We start from the raw sequence: 27356 nt of genomic DNA, 5'->3' as shown, positions 1-27356 counted from the left end.
GGAGAAAAGGCTAAAGTAGAAACGAGGCACAGACAACTGGGAACCGAGGAACGGGAACAAATACAGCAAGGCTGGGACACAAACAGGACTCTGTTCAGACGGGAACAGATACCGCAAGGCACAGACAACTGGAAACAGAGGAACGGGAACAAATACAGCAAGGCTGGGACACAAACAGGACTCTGTTCAGACGGGAACAGATACCGCAAGGCACAGACAGGCAGATCTAGGAATACAGCCCCTAGAAGGCGAAAGAACAGGCTAGAAGCGTGTTCACAAGAACAGACCACAGTTCAGACACAGAACTGGAGAACAGGCAGGAAAACAGGATAGGACCTGGCACGTCAGAGACAAAAAGCCAACTGACAGGACACAATGCTCAGGCGCCATCTTGAGGAAGAAGGTGGTATAAATACCCAAAGATGGACAGCAATAGGCTGAAGGTGCAACAGGGGCGTGTCCGCAGCAGGTACAAGAAACAGGAAGTTCAGCGGGCGTCGCCCTATGCAGCCAAAACAGACAAACAGCAAGGAGGGAAGCCAGAGAGACATTCTGGACTGGAGATCAAGTGCGCGCTCTTGCACAGTGGGAGATGGACCACCATGCAAGGACGCCGCCAGGTATGTTACAGACCGCATGTATGCAAATCACGTACTTGGGGTCACATGTCCTGCCGATCCCTGTGCCAGCACCAGAGAATCCTCACAGCATGCAGTGTGCCTGATGCGAGGATTCTCAAGTATGCAGTGAGATAGAGTGACTGCAGACTTGTAGCCCAAGGCCGGACAAGCTATTCAATCAGCTAATCTTTACCAGTTGATTATCTGTAAATAGACTTAACATACAATACAATGTATTCCGGTGTTTTTTTATTTTTAATACTTTCCCCTTTATGCAACATTGAGCATCCATGTTTCCACAACTGTAGTGAGCAATGTGCTGCCTTTAGTTTTCTGTTGAAATGTGCAGGAATTTATAATTATTAGTTTTTTTTAGACTGTCAGAAACCGAGAAATCATAATTAGGGTTGAGCGAGTATATTCTGTCCGAGTATGCTCGGGCCGAGCTCCGAGTATTTACAGCTGCTCGGTGATATGGTTGAATCGCTCCCGTGTGCATGATTTGCAGATGTTTGACAGCTTTATTACATGTGAGGAATGTGTAAGAAATAGACATTCACATGTAATAAAACTGTCAAACAGTCGCAAATCATGCACACGGGAGCGATTCAACCATATCACTGAGCAGCTATAAATACTCGGAGCTCGGCCCGAGGATACTCACCGAAAGGGTTAATAGAACATACTCGCTCAACACTAATCATAATCATTAACTGTCCAATTGGTAATATGTTTTTGCTTTTTTTTTTTGCACATTCTTTTCACACATAGTATCAATACACATATTAACACAATGATATTTTATGTGAAATACAGAAAATGTTTTTCCTGTTTTTTTTCCTCAGTTCTTAATGCTGTACCCCAGGTCTGCTACTGCAATGTACATATTATTGGCTATCTGTCTTTCTATTGTGGCTCTATGTCTGGCTGCTCCTCCACCTGAAACTAGAAGACATAGCTCTGAACGGTTTCAGCCTATTGAGAGCAACTCTTATGAAAACTTTGAATTGGATAATTATGACCCCGGTCTGGATAACTATGGAGAGTCTATTGATCTTAACAACTATGAGGATGTATACTATTCCGAACCCGAGCCCGAGGTAAGCACACAATCCTATGTATAAACGCCATTCACAAATTTTACTACGACTATAGAAGGTAGTTCAGGTAGTCAACAGTCAAACGAATGGATAGTAATAGGACAAACAGAAATGTATGTTCTGCACCGATGATTAATTGTGATAGATAAAATGTATTTCAAGATAGATAGATGTACAGCAGATAGGCTGACAACTAGAGATGGATCATTAGATGGAAAATGGGAGGAGGGATAAAATCTTCGCTTGAAAAGCCTCTGATCTTGCATCTTGCAGCAGGTTTGTCAGAATACTTATTTCTCGGAGGCTGATGAGAGAAGGAGCGAGGAGGAAGGGTGGTGAGGTAGGAAGGGGGGCTTGAAAAGATCTCTCAAGGCTGAGCTTTCATCAGAGCCTGTTTGTGAGCATCTGCCATGACAGACGGATCAGGGCAAGAAACTACAAGCCAGAGAGAGCAGAGACCTGTCACAGGCAAATGAATCCAGGGAATAGGGAAATGCACATGAAAGAAACCGAAAAAAACAACGGAAAGAGGAAAGGGAGAACAGAAGAACGTGTTAGATGAGTACGGGAGGTGTGCTCGACAGCCATGTATGAAGAGCAATGTGTGGGATTACCCCTCAATGTATAATGCTTCCCTGATTAAAGCTATAGATAAGTTAGCAAGAATTATCCCATGACGCCTTGTGTTATTAATCATTTTTTATGATCATCATAGACAAACTTGATGCAAAATGATAGATGTGTGTGTGAGAAGGAATTGTTAGGAAAATGGAAATTAGAGATACATGGAAAGTAAGCAACTAAAGAGATCAAAGAAAAAAGGACTATTACTGGTAAATGAAGCAGAAAGATAAGATAACTGAGTATAATATGAACAAATAGTGTTTACTCAAGATAAGCGCAAAAGGTGAAGAATATTGATGCACACAGAAATGCAGATATACGAGGAGAAAGCAAAGATTTCAGTTTCTGTATTTTCTGTCTTTAAATTCAGCCTAGGGCATGTTTCACACATTCTTAGAACTGACTGCAGGTTTTCCAACCGTCCAGAAATTCCTGGACAGTCCATAAAAATAGGGCACTTTTTCAGCCTTTTTTTGAAGCAAGGGAAGCTTGTACAGATTTTTATGACTGTAATAAAATAAAAACACTGGTTGGCAACACTGACCACATGACTGGAACTCGACAGCCTGAAGGGCATGAAACGCGTGAAACAAGCCAAATGTATTACAAATCCTGCACCTCTTAACACATTCTGCACATTTCACTTCAGTGTAATTTGGTTTAAGACTGGCTTATGAAGTTTCCCCAACGTAATATTTTCCAACTTAGCTCACTTATGGAAGTCCATATGGCTGCTGGAAAGCAAATCACTAAACTACTGTTCACAACTCAGAGTATCATCTCAGGCAAGATGGCTAATAATGTATATGAAACTAGACAAAAGCATACTTTATAAAACCAACACTAATCCTATGAAAATAAAAAAAGCAGAGCCATGCAAAAGATTTTGGAACGTATGGAAAGAATAATGCTTTCAAAAATATAAGTTTTAATAGTTTATTTTTTATCAATAAAAGGCAAAGTGAATGAACAAACGATAAATCGAAATTAGATCAATATTTGGTGTGACTGCCCCTTGCCTTCAAAATAGCATCAATCCTTCTATGTACACTTAAACACAGTTTTTGAAGGAATTCGGCAGGGAGGTTGTTCCAAACATCTTGCAGGACTAACCACAGAAGATCACAGATCTTCTGTGGATATAGGCTAGTGCAAATCTTTCTGTCTTTTCATGTAATCCCACACAGACTCGCTGACCTTGAGATCAGTGCTCTGATGGAGCCACATCATCACTTCCAGGACTCCTTGTTGTTCTTTAGGCTGCGTGCCCACTATGCGTTTTTCAAGCGTTTTTGCAGCGGAATTGCCTCTGCAGAAATGCTTAAAAAATGCATTGTGGGCACACAGCCTTACACTAAAGATAGTTGATTCCATTGGCTGTATGTTACAGGACATTATCCTGATGTAGAATAAATTTGAAGCCAATCAGACTCCTCCCTGATGGTATTGTATGATGGACAAGTATCTGCTTTTACTTCTCAGCACAAAGGACACCATTAATCCTGACCAAAGTCCAAGCTACAAACAAATATTTCCCATTTTTCTTCACTTCACTTCACTTCCTATGTTTCAGTGCATACTTGAGTCACTTGCTCATTTCCATTTGGATGCAATTCATCCATGAAGACCACGTCTGGTCAGACTACTCCAAACAGTAAATGGGTATAGATGGGTTCCACTGGTTGCTGCCAGTTCTGAGCTGATGTCATCAGGGCTGCCACTAGGAATTTTGGGGCCCCATACTGTCAAAATTTTTGGGCCCCCTTGAGACTCCGCTCAGGTTCCACCCCAGCTCCGCCTCCACCCCTTGAACCTTCCACAGTCCCACCGCTCACTCTTGGAAAAACTCCACTCCTGCACCAAGTCCTCACTAATTACACATGTAAGCTGTGTACCCACGATGCGTTTTTAATGCGTTTCCGCAGCGTTTTTGCAGCTGCGGAAACACATTAAAAACGCATTAAAAACGCATTGGTAGAAGGGCAGCAATGTTCCCCAATGATAATCCGCATGTGCTGTGCACATGCTGCTGAAATTTCCCTGCGGATTATCATTGCGGAAAAAAACGCAGCACTACCAATTATTTTGCGGAAGTGCTGCGCCTTCGCCGCCATTGACTTGCATGGATTACGCATCACTGTATATGTAGATGCGTAATCCAAGCGTTCTAATGTGCGGATGGTACCCGGGTGTAGATGAGAGGAGAGTCTCCTCCACACCCAGGTACCATTAAAAAATCTGTAAAAAAAGAATAAAATAAAAAATAAATGTATACTTACCTTCTGTCGGCCCACGCTGCGCTCCTACTTGCCTCCCGGCACTTTGCAGTGAACTGAAGGACCTGCGCTGACGTCAGAGTCATGTGACGGGTCACGCGACGCTGACGTCGGCAGGTCTTTCAATTCACTGTTGCCGGCAAGGGAGAACAGAGTGAGCGGGACACCGGGGGCCATCGGAGGGTAAGTATATATTTATTTATTTATTTTTACCACTCTCTCGGCTCACACTATATAAATCCATGCCGTTTGCATGGATTTATATAGTGTGACCTAGTTGTCACAAGCACTTTCCAAGTGATGCTAATCGCTTGGAAAGCGCTTGTCAATCCACATGCGGAAATGTCAGTGGGTAACCGCTCCATTTCCGAATGTCCCTGGCAGGAAAACGCATGTACAATCCGCATGTACAATCCGCATGTACAATCTGCATGTACAATCTGCATGTGCAATCCGCATGTACAATCCGCATGTACAATCCGCATGTACAATCTACATGTACAATTCGCATGTACAATCCGCATGTGCAATCCGCATGTACAATCTGCATGCGTTTTTTCAGCCAGGGAGATGCAGAAACGCTCAGGAAAAAATCCTGAGCATTTCTGCATCGTGGGCATATAGCCTAACAGTTCCCATTGAACACCTGATCACACACATAACTGCAGCTTTTATTTTGGGCAAAAGATTTTTTAAGCCGCCACCAGGACAAGGTAGACTCTTCTTGCCGGGTCCAATACTAATTTTTTAGGTATATTTTATTTATTTTTCTTTAAGGGAATGAGTCACATACATTTTTTTAAACTAATTGTAACCAGATTGTGATAATTTTTTTATAATCTGTATTTCTGATTGCAGATTCCATCAATCATTGCCTCCCCTCCCCAACCAAAATTTATAAGCTACTGGAGAATCCTGATCGCTACCGCCTAATGTTGTAATTCAGCATTTGGTTTTGCAGCATCGCTCAGGATCAGCCAGTAGTTTATAAATTTTGGCTGGGTGTTGGAAGGGGGGAGGGGGGGGATTATTGCATCATACAATCACATACTGAAATGATGGACAAATTAATACATGGACTTAAGTTAGCTACTCACATAACCAATGGCACCGCCGCACCAGCCGCCCAGTCAAGAAGAATCTAATGATCAGCTTGCCCACCGCCGCCACCTGCCCACCGCCGCAGCCTGCGATCACCGAATTAATAAATGTAAACAGAGTATATTGTTGCATATATATTCACCGATTATACACTACTAAAAATATCTTTATTGGTATTCATTAAAAACCTACAAATTCTAGAATATAAATACAAATACACCTCAAAACATAACTCAAAGAGATAATATAAAAAAATTATTAAATATTCAAGAGTAAAGGGGAAGGGGGGCCACCCCATTTAGCAACTACTTATCCCTACCTGTCTGCGGAGGTTGGCACCCTCTTGAAACAAAATTGGGGCTCCCACTCCGCAGCCACTCAACAGCCTCCCCTCAACAGCCTCCCCTCCCTTCCCAGCGTCCCCTCAGCAGCTTCTCCTCCCTCACAGCATCCCCTCAGCAGCCTTCCCTCTCTCACCAGCGTCCCTCAGCAGCCTCCCCTCCCTCATTAGCATCCCCTCAGCAGCCTCCCCTCCCTCACCAGAGTCCCCTCAGCAGCATCCCCTCCCTTACCAGTGTCCCCTCAGCAGCCTCCCCTCCCTCATCAATGTCCCCTCGGCAGCATCTCCTCCCTCATCACTAGCGTCCCCCTCAGCAGCGCACAGCACGCACACACACACACACTGATGCGCACACGCACTCGCGCGCACACACACGCACACACTGACTTGCACCGCACACAATTCCTTACCTGACCACCCGCCGCCATCCCCTCAACACAGGTGGCACGCTGCTGCTCTGCTCTGGATTGAAGATGAGTGCGCAGTGTGTCACATGACCAGCGTCAGGACCATAATGCACCCAGCTGCGGATTAAATGTACAGCGCTCATTTCGGTCCGCCGGGTGCATCATGCGCCAAACTGTTGTCCCTAAGAGGCCCTGTAAGCAGAAGCAAAGATAGGGGGGCCCCGGGCTGTGGGCTTGGGGTCTAGCCCCCCTTTTTGCTTCTGCTCATGGGGCCCCATACAGCAGTAAGGGTAGTAATGCCCTGATGGCGGCCCTGGATGGCATATCCGTGTGCAGTCCGATGTTTCATACGCATCAATAGACTTGTATGGGTGCGTGATCAGATTCTTGGATGCACTTGCAGTATACTGTGAATGTTTTCTCATGCCGAATTGGCATGAGAAAATAATCGCAGATCTGCACTGCCCCATAGAATAACACTGGGCCGAGTGCTATTGTTGAGGGAGGGCAGTAATGACCCTTCACGGTTGACCAAGTGAGTGTCAAATTATTATGTTACAAGGTTGATTGCGCAATCCAATAGAAAACCAGACGGAGGCAAAGCTCTGTATGGGGGGATTCAAGAACCTCTAACCCCGTTTATTTCTACTTAGCATTTTATATTGCTTTGAGTTTATCAATGGCCAATCACCTACAGCCATACTACAGGTGTGGCGCCCCTGAGGGTTCGACCGCCACAGGAATGCTGCACTTCTTTAATGGAGTGTGGAGTTCCTCCTCTGAGGTAAGGCCAGTGTGATGGTAGTTACCTAGCCTTTTGCATCCAACACCACATTTCCACCGGAGGGAGCTAGTATGCACTAGGTGTGGCTCCCCTGGTTACAGGGAGACTGGGGAACACAAAGTGGTAGGAACCAGTTAGTGGGTGTGGGTGGAGGAACAGTTAGTTAGTTACACTTCTAATTTCATATTTAATAGTATGCCATCTTTGATCTTGGTCTTTCTGCTGGTTCTTTCTGGTCCTTCAATCCTTTGATGGTTCAAACCTGGTCCTGTGTGGACCTGTCCTTCTTAGTGGTCGTACTGTGCTGTCATGAACTGTGTGTGATGTGACTTCCCTCCGGGAGCGCAGATCCTGTGTGGGCCTGCACCAGCATGGGACACAACCCTCGTACCCCGATCTTTGGGACGAGAGGTAGGTTGCAGACAAGGAATGTCTCAACCCGGCCAAGGACCAGGATCAAGAAGGCCCGGGAGCTTTAGAGTGGGGCTCCCTAGCAAATGGGTCCCGGGGAGGATGCAGACGGAGCGGAGTATGCCACCTGTCCTCGCCTACCTGATCTATTCAGAGGGATTCCGGCTGCAAGAGGGGTACCAGCCCCTGACACCCGACCTCGCACTCTATGTCCAGGATGGGAAAGCCGGGTTAGGCCCTGAGGATCCCGCCGGGCCTCGGATGGAGAGGAATTGCCACCTGAGCCCTACACCTGAGAGGAGCTCAGAGGGAGACCTGGCCTATCTACTACACATGCACAGACGGGAAAGGGTGAAGTCTGTAGTGCAGGAACACTCTGGTGTAGGGTAGCTACTGAACACTGGACTTCCTCGGAGGTAGTCGGACCCCCGTCCCTGGTGGCCACAGGACTCCGCGAGGAGCAGGGAGAAGCCTTGCGCTGCTTAAGAGAACTATGAGTAAAGCCTTGGAAATTCATCCCTACGGCCCCCGGACTGTTCATTACGCGCCATACCACGCGACGCGGTACCCGTACTCCCACACTACTACCCCCTCTCCATCCTGCTTTGCATGCCCTGAGGCCACGCTCCGCCTGTGGGGAGCCACGAGAACATTAGCCGCCATGACACCGGGCCTCAGCGGACTGTAGCGGCGCTGGTGGCGCATCACCAGACACCACAGGTGGCGTAGTCGACAAATACCACTCAACCCTGAAAGCCCTAACATCATTTTTAATGTGACGGCCCTGGGCACGGAACGGGTCAAGGCCACGGCTGCATCCCCCTCAAACATCTGACCCGGCTCCGAGTACCCCATCTTCCCAGGGCAGGGCTGCAAGAGTCACACAGGCTTGAACCAATGTTAGTACAATTATTACGGAAATACACATATGGTCATATTATCGTTAGTTCGGTGCATGGTGGAAAGTTACAAGGTCGTACATCCCGGCTCAGACTAGCTAGATAACAGCAGCGGGGTGTCTCATAGAATGTTCCTGAGAGAAAAGGTTAGTGTTGGAAAGTTGCATGTGAATCAAGAGGAAAGAAGGAAAGAATGTATGTTATGCAAAGAGTATAACATGATTTTGAAGCAAGCAGACAAAATAGAGTTGCCATAGCATGAATATCAATATGTCCTTTACACTATCCAATAAAACATCAGATAGCAGTCGGCCGTGTTATACGGCAGTGTGAGCAAACCCTTAAAGGGGTTTATCACCTTTTTTTCAATCCTTAGAATTGCTCTTGGTAACAATTAAGAATCCAGCTTTACTTACCTCCCACCCCATCCCCTCCAATTTAGCAATACCTTTCTGCAGCTGCTGTTGTTGACATGCAGGGATGTGACTGCTGCAGCCAATCATTTTGAGAGGGGAAGTTACACAGAAACCCCCCTTTAAGGGTTTACTGAAAACTTGTATCTCACCATCCACTATGGCACTAAATAAATATTTGAATGTAAGTTAATCCCCAGGATACATCAGTCATTAAATACAGTCTGTAAAAAGTTGTTATGAATAATGCTTGGATATTGCCTTTAAAGGGGTTGTCCCCTTTCATAAAATCATGGTCCCAAGGAGCAGTATATTATAATAAAAAACAAACCATGTTTTACTCACCAGCCGTAGTCGCTGGGCTCATTGATTGGCTGCGACGGCGGTGTCGACGGGATATCAGCTCTGCAGCCATTATCTGATACTGGAAACCACATCAGAGACTCAGCACTGGACCCAGGAAAATGAGAAAATGTGGTTTGGTTGTTTGTCATAGCAAACTGTGCCTCTGGATCAGAATTTTCTGAAATGAGACGACCCCTTTAAATCAAGTTTTTATGTTTAACATATTTTTTAAATAGTGTTTGTTTGTTTTCTCATTTGAATGGGTTATAGTAAAATTAGTGACAAAATGTACAATTTGTGGAGGAAGGTTGAACTTGATGGACCCTAGGTCTTTTTTCAACCTACAGTGGTGGCCAAAAGTATTGGCACCCCTGCAATTCTGTCAGATAATACTCAGTTTCTTCCTGAAAATGATTGCAATCACAAATTCTTTGGTATTATTATCTTCATTTAATTTGCCTTCAATGAAAAAACACAAAAAGAATTGTCCTAAAGCCAAATTGGATATAATTCCACACCAAACCTAAAAAAGGGGGTGGACAAAAGTATTGGCACCCTTTGAAAAATCATGTGATGCTTCTCTAATTCGTGTAATTAACAGCACCTGTAACTTACCTGTGGCACCTAACAGGTGTTGGCAATAACTAAATCACACTTGCAGCCAGTTAACATGGATTGAAGTTGACTCAACCTCTGTCCTGTGTCCTTGTGTGTACCACATTGAGCATGGAGAAAAGAAAGAAGACCAAATAACTGTCTGAGGACTTGAGAAACCAAATTGTGAGGAAGCATGAGCAATCTCAAGGCTACAAATCCATCTCCAAAGACCTGAATGTTCCTGTGTCTTCCGTGTGCAGTGTCATCAAGAAGTTTAAAGCTCATGGCACTGTGGCTAACCTCCCTAGATGTGGGCGGAAAAGAAAAATTGACGAGAGATTTCAACGCAAGATTGTGCGGCTGGTGGATAAAGAACCTCGACTAACATCCAAACAAGTTCAAGATGCCCTGCAGTCCGAGGGTACAACAGTGTCAACCTGTACTATCCGTCGGCGTCTGAATGAAAAGGGACTGTATGGTAGGATATCCAGGAAGACCCCACTTGGAGCAGTTTGCCAAAGAAGAATGGTCTACAATTCCAGCAGAGCATTGTAAGAAACTCATTGATGGTTACCGGAAGCGGTTGTTCGCAGTTATTTTGGCTAAAGGTTGTGCAACCAAGTATTAGGCTGAGGGTGCCAATACTTTTGCCTGGCTCATTTTTGGAGTTTTGTGTGAAATGATCAATGATTTGATTTTTGCTTCATTCTCGTTTGTGTTTTTTCCTTGCAAGCAAATTAAATGAAGATAATAATACCAAAGAATTTGTGATTGCAATCATTTTCAGGAAGAAACTGAGTATTGTCTGACAGAATTGCAGGAGTGCCAATACTTTTGGCCACCACTGTATGTAGCTATCACACATAACACCTATATATAGATGACATAAGATCCATTCCCATCATTCACAAAAGATAATGGTCACAGCTCCCCTCCACCCCCTCCCTGCACAGTGACCTTTGTATTGGTCACAGTGCAAGTGTAGAGAAGTCTCCCTTAAAAGTCAAAGCCTTTTCTTCAGTCTACAGATTCCTATGGTCCATGAGGCTGCTGTAAAACATGTCTAAATGCTTTCCCCAGAAGCTCGGGCAAGATGGCCTTCTCTGTAAATCAAGTTAAAAAAATTGAATACAAGATCTATCATCAGAAAATAAGATATGGAAAAAAGAATATGTATCAGTTCCTAGTTTACTGTAATTAAACAATAATATTAGAAGATAACATTTCTTTTTCATATTGTAAAGGGATGGCTGCCCGTCTACATAAGAAATGTAAAAAACGAAGAAACTGTGCATACGGTACAACAGCGTATACAAATCCTTTAGAGAGAAAACATATTGTCGTCTTTAGTGGTAATCACTCAAAAGGAAACATCATAGGATAGTGTTCATTTGATTAGCTTAGTGACTAATGACATGCTTTCCTAAATGTTGCCAACCATATATGATAAAACCCACTAATCATTGTACCACGCAGTATGTGGGCAGTAGCTTTGCCTTATATCTCAGCATGCGGGCAGCTGAATAGTCCCTAATGTGATGTAATAATGACCAATATTAACAAGGAGGAGATCAAGTGCATGTTACATTTCTTCCTTCAGGTGCGGCAGAACATCACATAGCGTAAGTTGAGAGTATATCACATCAATGAATGGTGGCGGGAGAGCCTCCCCTCCTCTTCTCACATTTCCCTGACTTGTATAAATGAGTTAGGTCTCCAGCCTGGATGTGGTAATCACCTAGTGGGATCGCTTTCATTTACCCACAAAACTATCCAAACTTTGATTCTAGTCCTGTGGAAGGTTTTAGTGTTCATAAGGTAATGGGGGTCTCCTCTGTGAAATAATTATCAGTTGCAGAAAGGGGTTTGCAACAGATGCAATGATTTCTCCTGATAGTTAATGTCCTAAACTATGCGGTTGGCACAGTACATAAAGCCTCTCCCAAATATAGATGAATAAAAGCAAGGTCCACTCTGAAATGAGATATAGTACAGTAATAATTCTAACAATAATAACAAACATTTTATTATAAAAAAAATGTTTAGAATGTAGAAGTGTTTCTGTGGTTTTCTCCGGCAAGAAATTGTGAAAAGTGAGACACTTTGGGAGATTACTAAATGGGGAGATGTAACAGACATTATGAGACAAGAAAGAGGAAAACTGAGGGGGCGGGTGTCAGAATCAGAGAGATGGTGCAGCACAAAGAGAGATGAAGCATCAACAGTACAGGGGGAGACTGTGTATAAAACGCAGAATATTGCCAGAGAGAGATTAATAAAGAACATCTGTACAAAGACTAAAGGAAAAGATATAGCTTTCCATTACTGTATCTGATAACATAATATTTGGTCTCATAGGTGCTGAGATCTTGTTTTCATCAGGGTCAGACTGGGATAAAGAAGCAGCCCCGGCACACAGACTCCACCAACCCACATACAATATTACCTCCGCCAATCCCAAAAGGAAAGAGAGCAAAATGTTTTGTGGCATGTTTTTCTTGGCTTGTCACATCACTCACCATATTCCCTCAAAGGCAGGAGTGGGACCACATGAGAGGTCATGACTGTTGTGGACAGCCAAACATACAGGCTAAAATTAATTCTGCTCATTATCATTTTATATACATTTTTATCACCTAAAAGGGGTGATCCGAAGTCTAAACTAATTTCTAATATACTTGCATTAAAAATTCCCTACTATTCCCCAACTACACTGTCTAACTGCTTTTCTACTTTTTTCCCCTACTTCCTTTCTAATGAGTAATGACGCTTTGTTTGAGAATCTCAGTGCATGCTGGGATACTCAAAAGAAGCCTCAACAGGGTGCAGAGTCAGATGTTATCTGCGTGACAGCGTGGCAAATCAGGGATGTTCATGGGCGGAGTCGATTTTTTGGCAACAAGCCGGAACCCCGAACACGAATTTGAAATGCCGAGCAAATTCGTTCAACACTAGTCATCATCAGGCATCAGATGTCTGACATCAGACAGGAAGTGAAAAAATTAGAAAAGCAGTTAGATAGTGTAGTTAGGGAATTGTAGGGAATTTTTAATGAAAGTATATTAGAAATAAGTTTAGATCATGTCACTAAATAGATTCAGGTTTACAATGGAAATTACTTTGACTTTGAACAACCCCTTTAACCCCTCTATCAACTTTGACGTACCCATACGATATGGTCGGGTAGGGGTTTCCGACCTTAGACGTATGGGTATGTCATGACAATCGTGCGTGACAAAGATTGCCGATGGAAGCTCGACTTACGTGATAGCTGAGCCCCAGCTGTCACTGTCAGAAACCGGGCCTGCCCCACCCCCGGCTGTTTAAAGGGAATCTGTCATTCCCTGGGACGTAACTAACCTATTAATATGGGCATACAGGTGTTAGAAATGTAAATCTAGTCCTACCTGTATGCCTCATATTAATAGTTTTGATGTTTTGAAATCTTATATTATGACTTTATGGTAACGATTGCTCCAGGCCTCAGGCCCATAAGGAATCCCCACCTCCTCTTTTTATTATCACAGTACCCCCCTCCCCTGCACGTCACAATGTCCTGGTGCGGCGCTGTAATCTTGCGCCTGCAAGCTGAAATCCCTCCACGATCCTCCCTCCCACGAGTCTCTGTGACTCACCGGCGCCTGCGCAGAAGATCACGGAATAAACTAGTCTGTGATCTTCTGCGCAGGCGCTGGTGAGTCATGGAGATTTGTGGGAATATTAATAGGTTAGTTACGTCCCAGGGGGAGACAGATTGCCTTTAACTCCTTTAAATGCCATGATCAATATCGATTGCAGCATTTGGGAGACTAGTAGAGGGAGTGGGCACCCTCCCTCTTCTGATCGGCGCCTCCGCATCATCATTATGAGTGCCCGATCGTTGTCATGGCAATCCAAGGATGTCATGACGACCTCCAGATCAACCAGCTACAGCAAGACTATTAGACCATGATAGGATCATGGTCCAAGAGGCTTCTGTCAGTGAAATGCTGACAGGTATAATGCATTGCAACGCTGGTGCAATGTAATGCATTATATCAGTGATCAGTCTAATAAAAGTCCCTAAGTAAGGCACTAAGTAAAAAAAATAATAAAACAAATATAAAAATATTTAAAAAAGAGATCACAAAATGAATAAAAATAGATAAAAATAATATTATACCAATAAATAGGTATATTTATGTAAAAATAAAAATAAACAAAAAAAGTACACATTCAGTATCGCCACATCCATAACGACACATCATATATAAAACTGTCACACTAGTAAATCCCTTCAGTGAACACTGTAAAAAAAAAAAAGTGTCAAAATACTATGCTTTTTCATCATTCTGCCAAACAAAAAGTGGAATAAAACACAATCAAAAAGTCGAATGGAAATAAAAATGGTACCGCTGAAAACGTCATCTTGTCCCACAAAAAATAAGCCACCATGCGGCTCCGTCAGCAGAGAAATAAAAAAGTTATAGCTCTCAGAATATAGCGATGAAAAAAATTTTTTTTTCTATAAAATAGTTTTTATTGTGCAAAAGAGGCAAAACATAAACAATTATACAAATGTGGTATCACTTTAATCATACTGACATGAAGAATAAAGCTGCCTTATCCCGTTTACCTTACATACAGTTAACAGCATAAAAAAAAAAAAAAAAAAAAATTCTGAATTGCTGTTTTTTGTTCATTCTGCCTCCCAAAAATCAGAATAGAAAGTGAACAAAAAATGCTATGTGCCCAAAAATGGTACTAATTAAAATGTTAACCCGTCCCACAAAAAAACAAGCCCTAAAATAACTCTGTCAGCAGAAATATAGAAAAATTATAGCATTCAAAATATGGTGTTTTTTTAGTATGCTATAGCAGCCAAACATAAAAAAATCTGGTATCACTGTAATCACACAAACCCGAAGAATAAAGTCGTCTAATTACTTATACCGCATGAGGAACGGCGTAAAAATAAATTAAATCAATTCTTGATCTACTACTGATTTGTTTATTCTGACTCCCAAAGATCGCAGTAAGGCTTCGTGCACATTTATCCTGCGCTCTACGCTGAGCTCTTACACCGTGGTTTCCATGTAAATATCTGAAATACGTGATTCAGACAGAAACCCTGATGGAAGATTCCCTTTAACCCCTTTACCCCCGAGGGTGGTTTGCACGTTAATAACCGGGCCAATTTTTAAAATTCTGACCACTGTCACTTTATGAGGTAATTACTCTGGAACGCTTCAATGGATCCCACAGATTTTGAGATTGTTTTTTCGTGACATATTGTACTTCATGATAGTGGTAAAATTTCTTCGATATCACTTGCATTTATTTGTGAAAAAAATGGAAATTTTGCGAAAATTTTGAAAATTTAGCAATTTTCAAAATTTGAATTTTTATGCCCTTAAATCAGAGAGATATGTCACACAAAAAGTTAATAAATAACATTTCCCACATGTTTACTTTACATCAGCACAATTTTGGAACCAAAATTTTTTTTTGCTAGGAAGCTATAAGGGTTAAAAGTTGATCAGCGATTTCTCATTTTTTCAACAAAATTTACAAAACCATTTTTTTAGTGACCACATCACATTTGAAGTAACTTTGAGGGGTCTTTATGACAGAAAATACCCAAAAGTGACACCATTCTAAAAACTGCACCCCTCAAGGTGCTCAAAACCACATTCAAGAACTTTATTAACCCTTCAGGTGCTTCACAGGAATTTTTGGAATGTGGAAGAAAAAAATGAACATTTAACTTTTTTCACAAAAATGATACTTTAGACCCAATTTTTTTTATTTTCGCAGGGGTAACAGGAAAAAATGGACCCCAAAATTTGTTGTGCAATTTCCCCTGGGCATGCAGATACACCATATGTGGGGAAAAAACACTGTTTGGGCGCACAGCAGGGCTCGGAAGGGAAGGAGCACCATTTGACTTTTTGTTTGTAAAATTTGCTTGAATAATTAGCGGACGCCATGTTGTGTTTGGAGAGCCCCTGATATGCCTAAACAGTGGAAACCCCCCACAAGTGACCCCATTTTGTAAACTAGACCCCCTGGGAACTTATCTAGATGGGTGGTGAGCATTTTGAACCCCCAGGTGCTTCACAAATTAATCCGTAAAAATGAAAAAGTATTTTTTTTTTCACTTTTTCATTTTTACGAATCAATTTGTGAAGCACCTGGGGGTTCCAAGTGCTCACTATGCATCTAGATAGGTGCCTTGGGGGGTCTAGTTTCCAAAATGGGGTCACTTGTGGGGGAGCTCCAATGTTTAGACACACAGGGGCTCTCCAAACTCGACATGGTTCCAATTTGTCAGCGGACACCATGTCGCGTTTGGAGAGCCCCTGTGTGCCTAAATATTGGAGCTCCCCCACAAGTGACCCCATTTTGGAAACTAGACCCCCCAAGGCACCTATCTAGATGCATAGTGAGCACTTTGAATCTCAAGGTGCTTCACAAATTGATTCGTAAAAATGAAAAAGTGGAAAAAAAATAATTTTTCATTTTTACGAATCAATTTGTGAAGCACCTAGGGGTTCCAAGTGCTCACTATGCATCTAAATAGGTGCCTTGGGGGGTCTAGTTTCCAAAATGGGGTCACTTGTGGGGGAGCTCCAATGTTTAGACACACAGGGGCTTTCCAAACTCGACATGGTTCCAATTTGTTAGCGGACATCATGTCGCGTTTGGAGAGCCCCTGTGTGCCTAAACATTGGAGCTCCCCCACAAGTGACCCCATTTTGGAAACTAGACCCCTCAAGGATTTTATCAAGGGGTATAGTGAACATTTTAAACCCAGGGGTACGACACAGAATTTGATAACATTAGGTCATCATATTGAATAAGTTGTCATTAGTCTTTAGCACAAGTACTCGCTACTTGAGTTTGCATCGGGTACTTGGGTATGCACCATGTACTGCGTGTGCTCGAGTGACATGCTCGAGTCCCTGCCCCGCATGTTTCACGGTTATTAGACACCCAAATAAAAACATGCGGGGATCGCTTGTGCATGGCAGGCAATCCCTGCAAAGTTTTTTTGGCCGCGAAGCATATGGGGCAGAGACTCGAGCATGTCACTCAAATACCCACGATACTCAATGCATACCAGAGCACCCAATGCAAAATCAAGTATCGAGCACTTGCGCTCAACACTAGTCACCATATCGCCATCTTTTTTTCTTACTTTTGAAAAAAATCCCAACCCCATGACAACCCTAACCCCAACCCCAGCCCAACCCTAGCCTAACCCTAACCCGAGAGTTTATTTTTTACGCCGTTCCTCGTGCGGTATAAGTGATTAGACGACTTTATTCTTCGGGTCGGTGCGATTACAGCGATACCAGAATCATATGGGGTTTTTATGATTGACAGCTGTCACACACTAAAAGACGCATTTTTTTGCAAAATCTAGTTTTTCTCCATATTTTGTGAGCTATAACTTTTCCAGATTTTGGCAGACAGTCATGTGATGGCTTGTTTTTTGCGGGATGAGTTGATATTTTTATTGGTGCCATTTTCAGGCACGTGACATTTTTTGATCGCTTTTTATTCCGATTTTTGGGAGGCAAAATAAACAAAAACCAACAATTCAGGAACTGTTTTTTATTCTGTTCTGCTTGTGGTAAAATTGATAAGGCAGCTTTATTCTTTGGGTCAGTACGTATACAGCGGTACCACATTTATATAGTTTTTCTATGTTTTGGCGCTTTTACACAATAAAAGCTATTTTATAGAAAAAATTATTTTTTAACATCGCTTTATTCTGAGAGCTATAACTTTTTTATTTTTCGGCTGATGGAGCTGTATGGTGGCTTGTTTTTTGCAGGACAAGATGACGTTTTCAGCGGTAGTATTTTTATTTATATTCGTCTTTTTGATCGTGTGTTATTCCATTTTTTGTTTGGCGGTATGGTGATAAAGCATTGTTTTTTGCTTCGTTTTTTTTTTTTTTTTTTTTACCGTGTTCACTGAAGGGGTTAACTAGTGGGACAGTTTTATAGGTCAGGTCGTTCCGGACGCGGCGATACCAAATATGTGTACTTTTATTGTTTTTTTGGGTTTTTTTTTTCATAATATTTATTGATGGGTACATTATATTTTTATCTTTGGTGTATTTTTTTTTTATTTTTTTTAAATATTTTTACAATTTTTTTAAAAAAAAATTTTCACTTTCTGACAGTTTTTTAACTTGTTTACTTTGTCCCACTCTGGGACTTTAACTTTTTTTTCTCTGATCGCCTGCATGGCACAGGAAAGGAGCACCATCCCTGTGCCGTGCAGGCTGTCAGCGCTGGACAGGGAGAAGATAATTTAGAAATGCACTGCGCATGTCCAAAAAATCATCCTGCTGTCTGGTGACCCGGATGTTGTCATGACGACATCAGGTCATCATGGCAATGTAGCGCCCCGAGGGCTCGGTCGCTACAGAGGTATTGAACCTCACCCAGAGGTGTGATATCCCACTCCCGGGTAAGGATGGTGTGTGGACCGGGACTCAGTTAGCTGCATGCATCACACACACCCCATTTCCGGGGGACAGCTCAACGGTGCTCCCATTAGTACAGCAATGCAGGCACGACAGAACATGTCCCTTGCTGGAGTGGGGAGGGGGGAGGAAAACCCAGTGATGTAGGAGCAGGAGGGGACGGTTTCTGGGCATAGGTAGGAGCCCATTGGTTGCAAGTCACCTGGGCTCATACACAGAGAGGAAGGTATAAGAGGTGGGCACCATCTTAGGACAAGGGAGAGAGTTCAGTCGTGCAGAGGAGAAGTGCAGTCTGTGAGGAGAGGCTCTGCAGGAGCTCTGCTCCAGGGACAGGCCTAGAGTAGAGGCCGGGGCCAGAGAGAAGAGAGGAGAACAGAAAGGAAAGTAAGAAGGAACAGAACACCAAGAGAGGCCCAGAGACACGAAGGCAGAAGGAACCCTAAGGACCCAGGAGATTACGGGTGACGGGTTGGCAGAGCAGGGTACCGGATCCCAAGTTGGCGGAGGTGACTAATCCTTAACCAAGAACCGGAGGTCGTGATCATTTACTGGTGCGACCCCTCACTACACCTACTAGGAAGGCACACCACACAGGGTCAGGGAAGTGGGCATCCAGTCCTCCCAGGAGGAGACCCGAGGCAGCTGGACAGAAGTAGTGTCACTGGTCTGGCACGGCTGATGAAAGGATAAAAGGGAGTCCTGTGCCACACTCCGGAATTGCCTGGGGGTTGATCGAGCCCCCTGCCTGGTGGACGCAGCACGGTTCAGGCGGTCCTACCTGTGCACAAGTGACCTGGATGAGAACTGTGAGTAAAGAACCTGAACTGCAACACCTTGTCTCTGTGCTTTCTCACCGCGTCAGCACTACTAGTACTGGGACGCCCCGCACCACAACCACCATCATCACTCTACACTGCCCTGAGGCTATACTCCTCCCGTGGGGAGTTGTACTACACTCTGCTGCACCCACAACACCAGCCTCAGCGGTCTGCCCTGCAGCGGAGGATCATCCTGACCGCAATCCACGGGTGGCGTAGTCGGACATTAAACCATAAAAACCCCATAAAGAGACTGCCATTGGTTTGACCACCCTGAGCCACGGGACCGGGTCGCCGCCACGGAGACTACAAACCCCAGCATCCCACAAAAGGCCCGTTTCCGGGTTCCCCACGCGGCCCAGGGGGCGCGTCAGCAACATCCTGGAAGCCGCGGCAGACAGCGCTGGTGGCCGGAAGAGGAGGTGAGTATACCGATCACCTCCCTTTAGCCTCCGCAATGCTGCGATCGACTTCGATCGCAGCATTGCGGGGGTTAATGTGCCGGGAGCAGTGCGGGACCGCTCCCTGCACATAGCACCGGGTGTCAATCAGCTGACACCCGGCGGCGATCGCGCCCGCACAGCCTGTGTGCGGGCGCGATCGCGATGACGTACTAATATGGCACAGGCTTTTAAAGCCCAGTGCACAGACGCGTATTAGTACATCATAGGCTGTAAAGGGGATAATGAGACAGATGAAAGCACTGTGGGCGCCGTCTGACCTGTGATCTGTTGGTGTTCGCCTTTTTATGCATGCATAAAATTGCGGTTGGCCACAGTTTTGTGCACCTCCGAAAAGAAGGACACCACTGAACAGAGGCCAGATGGAGTCCAGAGTAACTCTGCTGCCTCAATATAGGGAATGGATCACTCAGAGGTATCATCTGATTAACATCATTTGGACATTCAAATGGAAGCCCCGATGTAAGTGCTTAGCATAGAGCGCGGGATAAATGTGATCCAAAATGTTATGTAAAATGTTCCCAATAAAAGCTTCAACTCAATCCACAAAAAAAGCCCCTCCTCAAGTCCATCATCTATCAATGGAAATATAGGGAGCTTCCACGTTTCTAGCAGTACAAAGCCTGTGGAAAGGCGCTATGGCTCCTCGCCCCCCACCCCCCCAAAGAAATTCAGATAATTCTCTGCTCCCAGATGGAAATGCCCCCCTCCTATCTGAGCCCCAGTGTGCCTAAACCACATTTAGCGTCTACATGTTTGGCATTTCTGTAGCAATGAAAGCCCGCTAAATTTATTGGGTGCGTATCTCCAGAAGCACAAGCTGGGCACAATGTATGGGCATTATAATGTACAGGCTTTGCAATGTATGGGTACTACAATGGCAGATTTGCAATTTTCACTCATTTCAACATCCACTGCTGCTTGTTTCTGGAAAACACCATAGAGTCAAAATTGTCACTCCATCTGTAGATAAATTCTCAGAGGGGTGTAATTTCCAAAATGGGGTCACTTGAGGGGGGATTCTGCTCTTCTAGCACTTAGGGGCTCTGTATATGCAAATTATTCTACGAGTACAGTACAGTACAGCCACATATGGGGTATTGCCACGTTGAGCAGAAATTGTTTGACAAATTCTGGTGACATTTTTACCCAATTTGCTGTGTGAAAATGTAAAATTTGGGGCTAAAACAATTAATTTTTTTTTTTGTAAAAATGTTCTTTTTTCTTCACCGCCCAATGGTATTACATTCTGTGACACACCTGTCTTGCTATATGATCATTGCACCCTTAGATTAATTCTTTCAGAGATGTATTTTGTAAAATGGGGTGACTCATAGAGGGGGTCTGCTGTTCTGGCATCTCAGGAGCTCTGCCAATGTGACATGGCATCCTCAAACTATTCCAGAAAAATCTGAACTCCAATATGGCTCTTCTTCCCTTCCCTTCGGAGCTTTGCACTGTGCCTTAAAAGTAATTTAAGACCAGATATGTGTAACAAACTGTACTGTCCATTTTCTCCTATAATCCCTTTTGAAAATTGAAAACTTGGGGCCAAAGCAATATTTTAGTGGAAAAAAATGGTAATTTTCCAAAGACTCAGCTCAGTGTTATACAATTCTGTGAATTGCCTGAGGGTTAAAAATGCTCACTACACCCCTAGATGAATTCCTCAAGAAGTACAGTTTCCAAAATGGGGTCACTTGTGGAGGTTTCTTCTGTTTTGGCATGTTAGGGGCTCTTCAAATGTGACATGGCACCTGCAATCTATTCCAGCCAGCCAAAATTGCAGTCCAGAATTCAATTGGCGCTCTTTCCACATATGGCATATCAGCGTACTTAGGAGAAATCACACATCTGATTTTGGAGTCCTTTTTTCCTGTTACCCTTGAGAAAAGGAAAAATTTGGGGCTAAAGCAACATTTTTGTGTGCTCATTACTAGTGTTGAGCGAACATCGGTGGTCTGCCCAGGTGGGGTGGAACGATTCAGCTTTGAAAAGCTTGTTTCTTGCAGGGCTAGGTGAAAGGGTTAAGGATTTACTAATTGCTTATCCCACACCTGGAAACTTGCAGGAGGCTATGCAATTAGCTATACGGGTGGACAGGAGACTGCGTGCAAGGGTTAATGAGAGCAAATCCTCTGCTATGTCAGCTCCGAGTCTTGAGAGGGTCTGTGCTGACAATGGAGAGCCGATGGAGATTGGGGCGATGCCACCCCACTCTCAGGAAAAAGATCGCAGGCTTTCTGAAGGCTTGTGCTTCTATTGCGGAAATTCTGGTCATTTTTTTAAGAACTGTGTGCTTCGTTTGAAGAAAGAAAAAAAAAATGGTCAGTTATGCCCGTATTGCCTGTTTAAATTCTAAGGGAGTATTCCTATCTGCCACTACTGCTGTTCAGGATGAATTAATTGAATTTCGGGTATTTGTGGATTGTGGTTCTACTCTGAATGTGATTGATGGGGGATTCTTGGAAAAACTTAGATTAGAACCTAAAACTTTGTCATCCCCTATTGCTGTGGTTTCTGTTGATGGCTCTCCCTTGAAGAGTGTTACTCATAAGGTCTGTGAATTTCCCCTCACTATTAATGGTATTCACCAAGAATATTTGGATTTGGTGGTATTGGATAATTTGCCTTCTCCAGTAATATTGGGGTTACCCTGGTTAAAATTGCATAATCCTGTACTGGATTGGTCTACCAATGAAATTAAGTCCTGGAGCCCTAAGTGTTATGACAAGTGTTGTAACGGACGTATTGCTGCTGTGGATAAAGGGGAATTGCCTGTACCTATTCAGGATTTTTGGAGAGTTTTTTCTGAGGAGGAGTCACAAATTTTGCCTCCCCATAGAGACTATGATTGTACCATTGAATTTGTCCCTGGAGCGACTCTTCCTAAAAGTCGTTTATTTAATCTTACTATTCCTGAGAGAAAGGCTTTGGAGGAATACATACAGACAAGCTTGGCCGCCGGTCACATTAGGCCTTCCAAGTCTCCTGTGGCTGTTGGATTTTTTTTTTGTAAAAAAAAAAGATGGCGGTTTACGTCCTTGTCTGGACTTTCGTGAGATTAATAAAATTACTGTACGCAATCCTTACCCACTGCCATTGATTCCTGATTTATTTAACCAGTTAGTGGGGGCCAAGTGGTTCTCTAAAATTGATCTCCGGGGGGCATACAATTTGTTGCGCATGAAGGAGGGTGATGAATGGAAGACTGCTTTTAACACTCCTGTGGGTCATTTTGAGAATCTGGTTATGCCTTTTGGTCTTACCAATGCTCCAGCATTTTTTCAGAATCTTATTAATGACATCCTTAGACCTTTAATCGGCAAAAATGTGGTTGTGTATTTGGATGACATTCTGATTTATTCGCCTGATCTAGAGTCTCATTGGCGGAGCGTACGTGAGGTATTACAGTTACTAATGGACAATTCGCTTTTTGCTAAGCTGGAGAAATGTGAGTTCACTGTACAGAGAATTAGTTTTTTGGGCTACATTATCTCCAGTGAAGGTTTTGAGATGGACCCGGTTAAAGTTCAAGCTGTGCAGGAATGGCCTAGGCCTATTGGTTTGAAATCGATACAGAGGTTTTTGGATGTCGCCAATTATTACAGAAAATTCATAAAAATTTTTTCTATTATTGTCAAACCGCTGACCGATCTCACCAGGAAAGGTGCTAATGCAGTTCAGTGGACTTCTGAGGCCATTGAAGCTTTTGTGTTTCTAAAGGAGAGGTTCACCTCTGCTCCCATCCTTATGCAGCCTGATGTGACTAAGCCGTTTTTGGTTGAGGTTGATGCTTCTTCGGTGGGGGTCGGTGCGGTGTTGTCTCAGGAAAACAAGGATGGAGTACATCCCTGTGCCTTTTTTTCAAAAAAATTTTCTAAGACTGAACTTAATTACGATATTGGTAATCGGGAATTGCTGGCGATTAAACTCGCATTTGAACACTGGCGTCACCTCTTGGAAGGTGCTGAATTTCCCATTCAGGTTTTCACTGATCATAAAAATCTGATCTATCTTGATGCTGCCAAGCGCTTGAATGCCCGTCAGGCTAGGTGGGCACTTTTTTTCTCGCGGTTTAATTTTTCCGTTACTTACATCCCGGGTACCAAGAATGTTAAAGTGGATGCTTTGTCTCGCAGCTTTTCTCCCATGGTCGGTGTTGAGGAGGAAGAGGAGAGCATTTTACAAGAAGGTGTTGTGATTGCTGCTTTGGACTCCGTTTTGGAGGATGAGATTCTTAAAGCTCAGGAGAATGCCCCATCTAACACTCCCCATGGGAGGTTGTTTGTGCCTAGGACCTTTAGGAGAGATTTGTTTGTTGAGTGTCATGAGTCTCGGTTGGCAGGTCATCCAGGAATTTCTGAGACCAAGAGACTTGTGGGTCGCAGTTTTTGGTGGCCTGGATGGCAGAAGGAAGTCATTAAGTGGGTGCGCCAATGTACTGTGTGTGCTAGATCCAAGTCTTCGCATGCTCCTGCTGCTGGGTTGCTTTGCCCTCTGGAGGTTCCTAGTGCACCTTGGACACATCTGGCTATGGACTTTATTACTGACCTTTCCCCCTCTGAAGGTTTCACGGTCATCTGGGTGGTCGTGGACCGTTTTAGCAAGATGTGTCACTTGGTTCCCTTCATCAAACTGCCTTGCGCTAAGACACTCGCTAAGGCCTTTGTCAAGGAAATTGTCAGACTACATGGTGTTCCTACTGACATTGTTTCTGATAGGGGACCTCAGTTCGTGGCTCGTTTTTGGCGTGCCTTTTGTGACAGGTTGGGAGTTCATTTGTCGTTTTCATCTGGATATCATCCTGAGTCTAATGGCCAGACAGAAAGGAAGAACCAGGATGTTGAGCAGTTCTTGCGTTGTTTTGTGGCAGATAATCAAGAGGGGTGGTCTGAGTTTCTGCCACTTGCTGAATTTGCTCTTAACAACCATACATCCTCTTCTGCTGGGTGTTCGCCTTTTTTTTGTTGTTCTGGGAGACATCCGTCTTTTGGGTCATTCCCCAAATTGGTTTCGGCTGTGCCTGAGGAGGAGAGTTTTTCCGGTGATTTGGAGAGAGTTTGGACGGATGTGCGTGGTAATCTTCAGGAGGCTAACAAAAAATCTAAGAGGTACTTTGATAGGAAACGGCAAGAGGTTTTGTTTGCTGTTGGTGACATGGTTGGTTGTCCTCTAAGAATCTGCGATTGAGGATTCCTTCTAAAAAATTGGGTCCCAAGTTCGTAGGGCCCTTTAAGGTGCTTCAGATAGTTAACCAATCTGCTGTTAGGTTGGAGGTTCCTACTTCCTGGAAGATTAACCCGGTGTTTCATGTTTCTCTGTTGAAAAAAGCTGATGTGTCTGATGGTGACGCCTCTGCCACTGTTCCTCCGGTGGTGGAGGACGGGGAATATGAAATTTCCCGCATCCTAAATTCTAGACGGTATAGAGGGAGTTTGCAGTATCTCGTCGCTTGGAAGGGTTTCGGACCTGAGGATAACTCATGGGTGAGGGCGGATGATGTTTCTGCTTCCAGACTTGTCAGAGCGTTTCACAGGAGGTTTCCTGGTAAGCCTGGGCCTAGGGGATCCGGAGGATCCTCTTAGAAGAGGGGGTACTGTTAGAACTCTCCTGTTAGGTTTTTTTTAGTTTGCTGGTCACATGACCATTTTTGCCTATTTAATCCGGCTCCGCCCTCCTGGTCTTGCTGGACTTCATTGTATTTACTACTCTTGAGCTAGCTTGGTGCTCTGTTGCCGTTCTCTGTTAGTTTTGCTAGGTCTTCTGACCTCTATGCTTTTTGTTGTGTGTTTGTCTTTGACTGCTACTATTTCTGCTAGGAGGTGTCCAACTTATCCCAGTCCCTAGTTCTTGTAGGGATCCCTCCCTCACATCTATAGGTCTTCGTTGAGACTAGCCGAGGACTTTAGCGGGTCTGATCGCAGGGTCAGGTTCCCCGTTACATCGTAGGGATCTAGTTTAGTTCTATTGTAGGGACAGTTCTCTTGTCTTTCCTTAGTCCCTGTAGCAGATCATAACAGGACACTCTGAAGAGCTGTTCACTGGTCCATTTCCATATTTGGGCCCCTCGCCTGATACGTTTGAAGTGGTGGAAGAGGAGATCCCATGTTGCGATGCCCAAATATTTGAACAGCCATGGCCACAGGAAGTTGACGTTGGCAATCTGTCACAAGAGGTGGATGATGACGAGACACAATTGCCAGGAAGTGAGGAGGAGGATCGTGGTGCGCAAGTGGAAGAGGAGGAGGTGGTGGATGATCTAGTAACTGAACCAACGTGGAAGGAGGACATGCAGAGTGAGGCCAGCAGCACACAGGGGGAGGGAGGCAGAGTACCCCAACAGGCAGGAAGAAGCAGTGTTGTGGCCGCAGACAGAAGGCAGGCAACCGTTCCCTGTAACACCAACACGAGGGACGTTGCCAGTACAAGCGGTAGGTCTTCCAGAGTCTGGAATTTTTTTAAAGACTCTGCTGATAACCCCGAAAAGGCCATATGTTCCACCTGACATGCCAGCATCAGCATGGGTGACAAAACTACCAGCCTGACCACCACCAGCATGATCAGGCACATGGCAGCAAAGCACGTGACTTTGTGGGGCGAAACCCAGGGTCCACGACCAGTGTCAGCGGGTGTCACCACTGCTTCTTCCACTGTTGTGCGTGCAATAGAATCCCCTGTTGTGTGTGCAAGGCAATCCCCTGTCCATACTGCATGTAAAGATGTCCCCTCCTCTCAGTCTTCACTTGTTATGGCAGTTTCTCAAGAAACAGCATCAACGTCCACGTCCACGTCCCACCGCAGCGTTCAATTGTCCATATCCCAGACCTTTGAACGAAAGCGGAAATTTGCAGCTAACGCCCCACAGGCCACAGTCCTAAATTCGCACATTTCACGACTGCTTGCATTGGAAATGCTGCCTTTTAGGCTGGTGGAGACGGAATCCTTCCGCAATCTTATGGCGGTGGCCGTCCCTCGGTACTCGGTCCCCAGCCGACACTATTTTGCCCGGTGTGCCATCGCCGCACTACACAAGCACGTGTCCCAAAGCATCTGCCGTGCCCTCAACAACGCAGTTACTGGGAGAGTCCACCTGACAACGGACTGTGCTGAAACTCATAAGCTTAGGTGATAAACCTCACACTGCTTGTGAGTTGTGGACAGCTGTAAAAGAGCAGGCAGATCTGTGGCTGAGACCGCTGAACCTACATCCCGGCATGGTCGTGTGTGACAATGGCCGTAACCTGGTGGCGGCTCTGAGGCGAGGTGAGATCACACACGTACCATGCCTGGCTCATGTGCTTAACCTCGTGGTTCAGCGGTTTCTTAAATCGTACCCCGAGTTGCCAGATCTGCTCGTGAAAGTACGCCGCCTGTCAGCTCATTTTCGCAAGTCGGCTACAGCTACCGCCGCCCTTGCTGTGTTGCAGCAGCGTTTGCAGCTTCCGGCACACCGACTGGTGTGTGATGTCCCCACACGTTGGAACTCTACCCTCCACATGTTGCAAAGGATTTGTGAGCAGAAGAGAGCAGTTGTGGAGTACCAGCTGCAACAAGGCCGTCGATATTCAGGTCAGACTCCACACATAAGACCTCAGGAGTGGACCTGGATGTCTGACATATGTACCATCCTGACAAACTTTGAGGAGGCCACCAAGATGGTGAGTGGTGATGACGC

The 27356-nt window shown here is 44.4% G+C and overlaps 1 protein-coding gene across 3 annotated transcripts in view; it reads left to right on the top strand.

Annotated features, from left to right (window-relative positions):
- LOC141252892 (opticin-like) overlaps positions 1-27356 on the top strand; it is a 224209-nt gene that overhangs the window by 139416 nt on the left and 57437 nt on the right. For 2 of the 3 annotated variants that reach the window (XM_073670652.1, XM_073670651.1), the window contains exon 2: positions 1466-1720. In XM_073670652.1, the coding sequence (XP_073526753.1) occupies positions 1472-1720 (249 nt within the window). In that variant the 5' untranslated portion in view covers positions 1466-1471. Of the gene's footprint in view, positions 1-386; positions 621-1465; positions 1721-27356 lie in introns of those variants that run through there. The other variant, XM_073670650.1, reaches the window with a different exon arrangement.

The sequence above is a fragment of the Phyllobates terribilis genome, unplaced genomic scaffold (assembly GCF_046119375.1).
Source record: "Phyllobates terribilis strain yellow unplaced genomic scaffold, ASM4611937v1 Scaffold_2__4_contigs__length_985480577, whole genome shotgun sequence".
Classification (NCBI taxonomy): domain Eukaryota; kingdom Metazoa; phylum Chordata; class Amphibia; order Anura; family Dendrobatidae; genus Phyllobates; species Phyllobates terribilis.
This window is presented reverse-complemented; position numbering and strand designations above follow the sequence as displayed.